At 38.4% G+C, this 9817-nt stretch overlaps 1 protein-coding gene across 2 annotated transcripts; it reads left to right on the forward strand.

The window, feature by feature from the left end:
• Positions 1 to 1114: 1114 nt before the first annotated feature.
• LOC120533197 (zinc finger protein 501-like) lies at positions 1115 to 9418 on the forward strand. Of its 2 annotated transcripts, none has more exons than XM_039759949.1 (3): positions 1115 to 3310; positions 6177 to 6561; positions 6885 to 9418. In XM_039759949.1, exons 2-3 carry the CDS (start codon positions 6192 to 6194, stop codon positions 7979 to 7981), a joined length of 1467 nt encoding a protein of 488 aa, XP_039615883.1. In that variant the 5' UTR covers positions 1115 to 3310; positions 6177 to 6191; the 3' UTR covers positions 7982 to 9418. The 2 variants fall into 2 exon arrangements, with proteins under 2 accessions (XP_039615883.1, XP_039615884.1); XM_039759950.1 differs by lacking the exon at positions 1115 to 3310 and adding an exon at positions 4382 to 5210.
• Positions 9419 to 9817: the final 399 nt, after the last annotated feature.

Raw genomic sequence — 9817 nt, forward strand, 5'->3', positions numbered from 1 at the left:
AAGACGGAACTAAAAAACTTAGGGGTAACTGTTGACTGTAATCTGAATTTTAAGTCACATATTCATCAGACCACTAGGACAGCATTTTTCACTTAAGAAACATAGCAAAGTTAGACCTCTTATATCATTGAAAGATGCTGAGAAATTAATTCACGCTTTTGTTTTCAGTAGACTAGATTACTGTAACGCACTCCTCTCAGGACTACCCAAAAAGACATAAATCATTTGCAACAGTGCAGAATGCAGCTGCTAGAATCCTAACTGGAAAAGAAAATCCAACACATTTCTCCAGTTTTGATGTCACTACACTGGTTGCCTGTGTCATTCAGGATTGACTTTAAAATACTGCTTATGGTTTATAAAGCCTTAAATAATCTCGCGCCATCTTATATATCGGAATGTCTGACACCTTATATTCCAAATCGTAACCTTAGATCTTCAAATGAGTGTCTCCTTATAATTCCAAAAGCTAAACTTAAAAGAAGTGGTGAGGTGGCCTTCTGCTGTTATGCACCTAAAATCTGGAATAGCCTGCCAATAGGAATTCGCCAGGCTGATACAGCAGAGCACTTTAAAACACTGCTGAAAACACATTACTTTAATATGGCCTTTTTATAACTTCACTTTAACTTAATACTGATACTCTGTATGTTCAATTCTTCATAATAACTATTCATAGTGGCTCCAAAATCCATAATGACCCCAATTCTCTCTTCTGTTTCTTTTTCCGGTTTCTTTGTGGTGGCGGCCTGCGCCACCACCACCTACTCAAAGCATCATGATGCACCAACATTGATGGACTGAAAGCCAGAAGTCTACGTGACCATCATCATCAGGTCCTTCCATGAAAACCCTAAATACAAAGAGGACTGTTTGACTAATGTTAGGTAGATTGCCCAGAGGGGACTGGGTGGTCTCTTGGTCTGGAATCTCTACAGATTTTTTTTTCTCCAGCCTTTGGAGTTTTTTTTTTGTTTTTTCTGTCCACCCTGGCTGTCGGACTTTACTTATTCTATGTTAATTAATGTTGACTTATGTTTATTTTTTATTGTGTCTTCTATTTTTCTATTCTTCATTTTGTAAAGCACTTTGAGCTACATTTTTTGTATGAAAATGTGCTTTAAAAATAAATGTTGTTGTTGTTATGCTGTAGCAATACATACCCAAAGTCAAAATAAACCATTTCTGTAGATATTGACCTGAATCAGAAAAAACTCCAAAGTTAGTGTTTGAAGACAGAATTCAAGGCCTACACGTTCATACTTTGTTGAGAACACTTCTGCTCCAATAACAGCCTTCATTCTTCTGGGTATGTAAGTATGTCCCAGTTTGGCACTTTGATCAAGAGGGATTCTTCTCCATTCTTCTTGGTCGAATTTCTAGAGATCCTCAAGTTTGGTGGGATGGCGCCTCTGGCCAGCAGTTTTCAAATTGTGCCACAGATTCTCAACAGGGTTAAAATCTAGGTTTGATTTGACCATTCGAAAACCTTCACCTTTCTGTTTCTGAGCCATCCCAGTGCCTTTTTGGCCTTATGTTTAGGGTCATTTGTCATGTTGAAAGATGAATCGTCTGCCGAGCCGTAGGTTTGTAGCAGACTGGAATAAGTTCTCTTGCAATGTTGTGTGGTATTTGTGTCCATCCATTGTCCCTTCAACTCTGACAAGATTCCCAGTCCCAGCACATGAAAAGCATCCGCATTGCATGATGCTATCACCACCATATTTCACCATGGCTATGGTGTTTCTTGTGGCATGGCCAGTGTTAGTGTTACACCACATACCTCTCTTTGAACTCTGGCCAAAAAGTTCTATTTGGCCTCATCTGACCATAAAACCTTCTCCCACATCTTAACTGGGTCTTTCTCATGCTTTGTAGCAATTCCATACATGCTTTTATGTGGACCTTCTTAAGGAATAGCTTCTTCCTTGCTACCCACCTGTAGAGGCCTGTTTTATGGAGAGCTCTTGAAACTGCGGACCCCCTGCACCTTCACTCCAGTTTCAGCCAAAGAGGATTGCAGACTTCTGAGAGTGATGGTTGGATTTTTAGTCACCCCTCTCACCAGTCAACATTTTGCTCTGATGTTTAGTTTTGAGGGACGGCCTGCTCTAGTAAGAGCCAGGGTGCTGTAATGAACCTTTCACTTTCTGATGATGGATCCAGCAATAATTAACAGGATATTCAAACTCTTCTTCATTTTTTTGTAGCCATTTCAATGACATTGTTTCTCACATCAGTAGAATGCTCCTTTGCCTTCATTTGTGCAGTGATTGTCCCACAAACACTATGGCCATACAAAGGGGGCTTTTTATAACCAGAGAAAGAGAGAGAGAGAGAGATAAAAGACTCACAAGTAGTGCCTAATTATGCTTAATTATAATCAAATAAGTGTCATGTTTGTGTCATTTGTGATTCAATTGTCATTTGTGTAAATCTGGAGTTCCCAAAGCACAGAGGTTTAAATGCTCAAGCAAACATGAACTGCAGAGTTTTTCTTCTTCTGTCAAATTTCTACATTGAATGGTTTGTTTTAACTTTGGAAATGGATTGTTACAACATAAGAGTTCTCATTAAAATATGAATAGATAAATATATGTACAAATCGTTTGTCATGTAGAAAATTAGGACTTGTGAAGGAGTCTGGACACTACTGTAGATGGATGGAACAATTTTTTTGGTCTTTGAATAACAGCCTGCATTACCCGTAGACTTATAAAGATCTTCAGAAAAAAAAAAAAAAGATTTAGTTTTGGAAGTAAAATCTGCTTGAATTGCACGTTTTTCTTCATTTTGCTCCATCTGCTACCTTCAAACTACTGTCTAAGCTATAAGCCGACCAATCTCTCTCTGGATAAGGGATACTGATTGCAGTTTTGTGTTCAAATTCAGTCTTCTAGAACTGCGGCCACATGTCATTATTGTAACGAACAGTCTCTTCTGTTTAAATGTGCTTGACATATACCTGTATCTCTCTTTCTCTCTCCCCACAAAGATGTTTTGCATGAAATTAAGAGAGGACAGTCAAATATACAGCAGTCTAACTGTTAAACTTCAACAAGAAAGTTTTCTTTGGTAATTTAAAACAAATAAATATAAGCATTGAGAAGAAAATCCTATTACAATCCGTATTGAGTTTTAAAAACATAATAGCGTTTCGAATCTTTTTAAACAGTGAAAAGTAAATTAGGAACCTCCGTCCAGCAGATGGCAGCAACTGATCATATTGTAAGTGATGGCAGTCTGACAACTGGGATGAAGAGGAGAAATCAAGTAGCTGAATCCGCGGCGTTTAGGATTGTGTGAAAAGGTGTGTGTTTAAATACTATAAAAATGGGACGAAACTGAGAAAGGAAAAGATACAGCGGCAGTGTCGGTGTAATCAAAGGCGCTGGTCGAAGCCGTCGCGGCAAATGACGCGTCTTATCGTCTGCAGTGTTTTGCGAGTGGGAATCGCCTGGGTGACCCTTTTTGGGCTTCTTTCTCTTTCGGTGCGAGTTTAACACTCTGATGATCGCCGCCTGTTAAAGGCCACAGGTCAGCGAGGAGGGATGACGTGTTTGTTTTTACGTGTCTTATTTTACCGAGAAGGCTGAGCTGTCTTTTTTTTTTTTTCCTGTCATACCGGCGGAGCGTGAGTGAGTAACGGCCCACGTACGGTCTCTGCGGCTCACGTCGCCTTACCTTCCCAGTCCCATTATATATTTTAATGTCCGAGACACGCCACCCCTGCCCGTAACCGTTCATTCTTTTACTCAGTCGGTGTTGAGTACCCCCGTGATCGCGCACGTACACTCGGAGATCGCCGCGCAAATGCTTGCTCTTCGTAAAAGCTGTGCTGAGCTAAAGAATTGCATCTGGTTTAAGTTCAGTCCAAACCGTGCGCTTTATTAATTAAATAAAATACAAATGTATGTGCTAGACCATATCGTGACATGAGTAACAATAATTATTATTAATAGGAATTGACTTCTAGTTGTTAAAGTGGTGAAGTGGGAAACACCCTCCGCCTCCAACCCTAGTCCATCGGGGTTTTGAAACTGAACCTGTCACTTCAGAACATAATCAGATGTATATACAGTAAGATGCATTTTTTCATATTTTCTGTCATGAACAATTCTTTTTTTTTTTTTTTGATTCTTGAGTATAAGTTCGGGGCTCATAGATGGGCCAAGCGAATTCAGTGCCTGTCATACGTTTGTATAAAAAGTTTTGCCAACCCTGGCCAAAGTGGCTTATTTTGTTGACATCTGAATTAAAACTATTAAATGCAAGTTCGACAACAAACAAAACAATAGGCTTTTTATCGAAATGTTAATGTACAGTTACTATTTATTTGAGGAAGTGAATAAATGTTAAAAAAAAAAGTAAATGTGGCATTTAGAAAAGTCTGGACCCCTTATCAGTTGTAAGTTTTTAGACATTTCTAGGTTGTAATCTTGTGAGGAGAAATTCGCTAGGATGGGAATGGCCCTGTGTTGCTAACAACACAATTGATACACAACATGGTTTCTACAAAGATAAGTAAAATAATAAAGACATTCAAATCAATCGATGATAATTATTCAAAAATGGACAAAATGTGAAATAAAGCATTAAAAAAAATCTCCAAAACCATTACAAATGTATTGATGAAATCACATTTAAGTTTGACCTTTTTAAGGTTGGTTAGATATAAAGATAGATAGAAACATGAGTGGCACTATATGATAGATAGACAGAACTTTTTTGTCCCCAGAGTGAAGCTCTGTAAATAAATACATACATAAATAGATTATACACAAACACTATTGTCTGAACACACCCCGAATGATAAATAAGACTAGTAAATCAGTTCAGTAACAAAAAAAGAAAAATGGTGAGAAATCTGGAGCTTCTGTAAAAGGCTGCAGTTTGCACAGCCCCCCAGAAGTATCTCCCTTAAAAGTGAAAGCTGGTGTTGTAATTCTGAGGTATTGTCCATGTTTTTCCAGAGTGTTACAAATTATTCAGTAACATCTGATATTTTTTGTGATGCTTTTGGGGACTGCAAATATATTTGGCTTTATCCTGTTTTATTATTTTAAGATTTATTAAGTTTATTATTGTGTTTTGAAAGTTCACTGTGACAGCGTTTTGCTCGGGTGTACCTGTAACATGGTGAGCCATCACTAGAGGGTGAGATCGTGGAAGTTGCATGTGATGACATCATTAACTCCACCATGTAAAAGGTCAGTGTTGTGGGAAACACTTCATCTATGACTGTGGAACACTTGCTAAGATGATACGTTTGCTAAGCAACTTGGGGCTAAACATTGTGTTGTACTTGTATAAAGGATTTTATATTTGAGATGAACTTTTAGGCTTGCGTGCACAATTGCTTGTCAGTTTTGCTTTGGCCCTATGCTTGAGTTATGATTTTTTTTCTTCCATTTCATGGTTATTATCCTTGTCATCCTTGCAGATTTTATAGTACTTTAAAGTATGGTACTTTTTGTTGGGAATCACTTTTATGATTTCAGAAATATATTACCCCTATAATAAAGTTGTTTTTTTAAGGGTTTTTGCAAATGGATCTGATTTTGTACATTTTTATTTTATTTTATTGAATGTATTCGAATCAAATAACATTCCATACAAGCAAGTCAAGTTTTACAAAACTAGGTTTGAAACAAATCAACCCCCCCACCCATGAGAAAGAGAGCTAGGCCAATAGAGTAAAACTTTAATAGTAGGAAAAATGAATAAATATAATAAAAAAAGTTGTTAATCTCCAAGGGGATGTTCAATTGTGTTATTAATATGTTTTGTATTTACTGCGAGACCACTTTGGGTAGATTGTTGCTAGAATGTTTTTTGTCTGGCATTGTTCAAAGCTCGTCGTCCAAGATTGCGGATAATTTCTAAGAGACTTTGATGTATTCTAATTTCTGTTTTGACTTTCTTGGACTACAACTTCTGGCTTACGTGTTGGTTTTGATGAAAGATTCTTTAGTCCGATTGGTTTTCATCCATGGATTTGTTCTGGCTTATGTTAATCTCCCGATGTTTTTAATCAACCCGTGTGGCCTGCAACTCTGTATCATTTAGAAGTGCACACTTCAACAAAACGCTGTCAAACATGTTATATTATGATTGATCATTGGTTCTCAATATTTGTATAAACTCAGTTTTCTTAATTCTCCTCATTATTTCAGAATATCAATACTGCTATGGAGAAAATGAATGTGAACATTAAGGAAGAGGACTGTGAGTGGGAGTCGGTGCACTTTCCTCAAGAGTGTGCCAGCATCAAAGTGGAGGGTTCTGAATGGAGACCGATAGATGGTAATGAATCTGAGCCAACAGCTAATGATACTGCCCTTGAGAAAAGTGCAGTTGTAGAGGGCATCAAGGCAGAAGACATCAAATCCGAGTCTCTCCCTCAGGATATCTGTCCAGGTGAAGAACTAATGGGAACAGGCTTCACGGAAAGTAGAGCTCACTCTCTCTCGGGCCATATTGTCCAAGTGAAGACGGAACCCTTGGATTATGACATCCAAAGGACTGAGAGAGCATCATGTTCAAATCATTCTGGAGAAGGTAAGAGCTGAAATAAAAACCTGGGACTAATATGATTATTATTTAGGATCTGTCCTCTCTTGCTCTTTTAACTGAATTTAGAAATATAGGCTAGTATGAGTATGTGAGTTTTGTGCTGGATTGTTTGAAACTAGTAATAACATAGTTTTGGTGTGTGCTGGAACTTATTTTAGGGTTAGACTTTAGCTTGTCTTACTACTTTGTCATTTATCCTGGTTCCTTCATAAAAAATTGCTTGGGAGTATACTTTTCTATATTAAACTACTAGCTGTTTTCTAAACTTGTTATATTTACTTGAAATTATACATTTTGTATTTCTGCAGATTTACATGAGAATGGCTGTGTCTCTCTACCATCACATTCTCACACCTCTCTTCAGTGCAGGCCACGGCACACACAACCTAATGAAAATATGAAGATACTCACATCTGACTCAGAGATTATGATACCAGCTAATTTTCAGTATATGTCTGTGCCAATGGTGACTGTGACAACAGTCGACACAATCAGCACTCAATCACAGGTGCAAGGTTCAGATTCAACAGCGTTGGATGTCTGCCCAGATATCAGGGAAACTTTTAAATGCAAGTTTAAATACAAAGATGATCCGAGGAGTTTTATACGACGGAAGCCATATTGTTGTTCTGAATGTGGAAAGGAATTCTCCCATAATAGCCAGCTTCAGATCCATATAAGAATTCACACTGGAGAGAAACAATATTGCTGTTCTGACTGTGGTAAACGATTCTCACAGATGAACAATCTTCAAACTCACATAAGAATTCATACAGGAGAGAAACCCTATTGTTGTTCTGACTGTGGCAAACGATTCTCCACCAGGAGCAGTCTTCAGATTCACAGGAGAATTCACACTGGAGAGAAGCCATACTGCTGCCTTGAATGTGGCAAACGATTCTCAGAAATGAGATGCCTCCAGGAACATACAAGAATTCACAATGGTGAGAAGCCGTATGGTTGCACTGAGTGTGGCAAAAAATTTTCACGAATGAACAGTCTTCAAAAACATACAAGAATCCATACTGGAGAGAAGCCGTACTGCTGTTCTGAATGTGGTAAATTATTCTCCAGCAATAGTAATCTTCATAAACATATAAGAATTCACACTGGAGAGAAGCCATATGCCTGCTGTAAATGTGCCAAACAATTCTCCAGCAGTACTAGTCTACAGATCCACACAAGAACTCACACTGGAGAGAAACCATATGGCTGTACTGACTGTGGAAAACGATTCTCAGTAATGAGAAATCTTCAGACACACACAAGAATTCACACTGGGGAGAAACCGTACTGCTGCTCTGATTGTGGAAAGCGATTCTCAATCAGCAGCAGTCTACAGAAACACACCAGAATTCACACACATCGTAGTGCCCAGAATGAGGAAAGTAGGCGGAAGGAGTGAGCAGTATGTGCAGCAGTGACACTCCAAACTGTTTAAGCCTTGATTAAATTCATGAGATGTGCTGCTTTGATTTTAGGTCGGTATTAAAACTGTTCAATTTGAAACTTCTTGCATAGTTTGGGAAAGATCAAGAAGAAAAAAATAATAGCTGCACATATTATACAATAAATGGTACTCACCTTTCACCTGTTTATAACAATGTAGAAGAAGGTGTTTAGCAATATTGCAATATCATCAAATGAAGAGATGTCCTCTATTGTGGTGTCAGGCTCTTGAGAGCAAATGTAAAGGTTCATCTAAAGGGTAGATATTTGGCTGGAAATATGGACCAGGAAAATGTGAATCAGGTGGGCAAACAATAAAGTGGTCAAAAAACAGGCCAGGTGCAACACCAGAAACATATGTCAAGTCACAATATATAAACCAAAGATTGTAGTCAGTTAATTGCAAATACCTCTCTCTATACTAACGAAATGAATGGCAGTGGTCTATCATTGAAAATTTTAATTTTACAGCATGAGTAACACACCATCAGCCTTTTTCCTTCTTGGTTGAGGACATCATGCCACATTACTTTCCTGACATCATATTTATTGCTAGCAAACAAAGTACAGCTTAGCTAACACCAATATGTATGTTGATCTAAAACCTGAGGCTAAAAATATAAGCAGATTAATAAAGAAACATAAAATAATCAAAACAAACATCCATCTTCTTAACCCACCTATCTAGAGCAGGGCCATGGAGTGGGCCCATGGCAGGAACAATCCTTGGACAGGATACCAGCCCATTGCAGGAAGAACACACACACACACACAAACACTGGAGCCAATTTAGCATCTCCAGTTCACCTAACTATCATGTCTTTGGACTGTGGGAGAAAACGCACGCAGACATGGAGGTATATTGCAAACTGTACACAGGTAACACCCGGTTCTTTAACCCCAGTCTCCTTGCTACCACTGTGCCACCATCAAAACAAGCAATGATAATTATGCTGCAATGGCTGAAATTTAGGATAAAACACAACAAAATCATTACAAAGGCCAGATGGGCAGTTTTACTGGCCTTGCCAACATGGAAATAAAGAGGTCTGGGCACAGACTAGTGGTCAACCAAAGATTAAGATGAGAGCAGGCATTGCTACAGTCACATACTAAGTCCTCAGTTTCTGCCAAAAGTATATGCCGGGAGGGCTTGTGCAAAAACGGTATTGACAAGAATCCACAGGTAACCAGTTCAGATTATGGCCCCCCAGTAATCCATTAAGAGAAGAGGAGGATAAGTTGACAGGAAAACGCAAAAGTAGAAAAAAGGCAAAAGATAAGACCAAGGGGCTATGATAATAGAAGGAGAAGCAGCCTGTGATTAGGAGAAGAGGAGGGATCTAATATGGTTTAATATGTCAATATCAACAGCCGAGATGAGCAAAAAAAAGAAAACCACTATATTTAAAAATAAAATCTGAGATGAACAGATATGCTGGGCTGGAAAACCATTATCACCTAGAAATGCAATGTCCTCAAAAGCATCTCAATAGTGATATACGAGAGTAAGTCAATAATTATCTGCACTCGACTTCTAAAATTTATTAGAACATACAGACCGCAAAGTGTTGAGAAGTGAATGTTAGACGATTGAGTTTAAGCTCCTCTGTTGAGAATGATATCCTATGCAGTAATAGGACTAAAGTTGCATAGGAACTGCCACTTCATTGATAGCCATTCGTCAGAATCCTAGTATGCCATTGGTAGTGGACATGGCTGGGCATCCCACACCACCTTCATGTTTAAGACTTGACTGACCACAATCCATTCGTAAGTTCTCAACTGTGGT

Source organism: Polypterus senegalus, chromosome 8 (assembly GCF_016835505.1).
Source record: "Polypterus senegalus isolate Bchr_013 chromosome 8, ASM1683550v1, whole genome shotgun sequence".
Lineage (NCBI taxonomy): Eukaryota > Metazoa > Chordata > Cladistia > Polypteriformes > Polypteridae > Polypterus > Polypterus senegalus.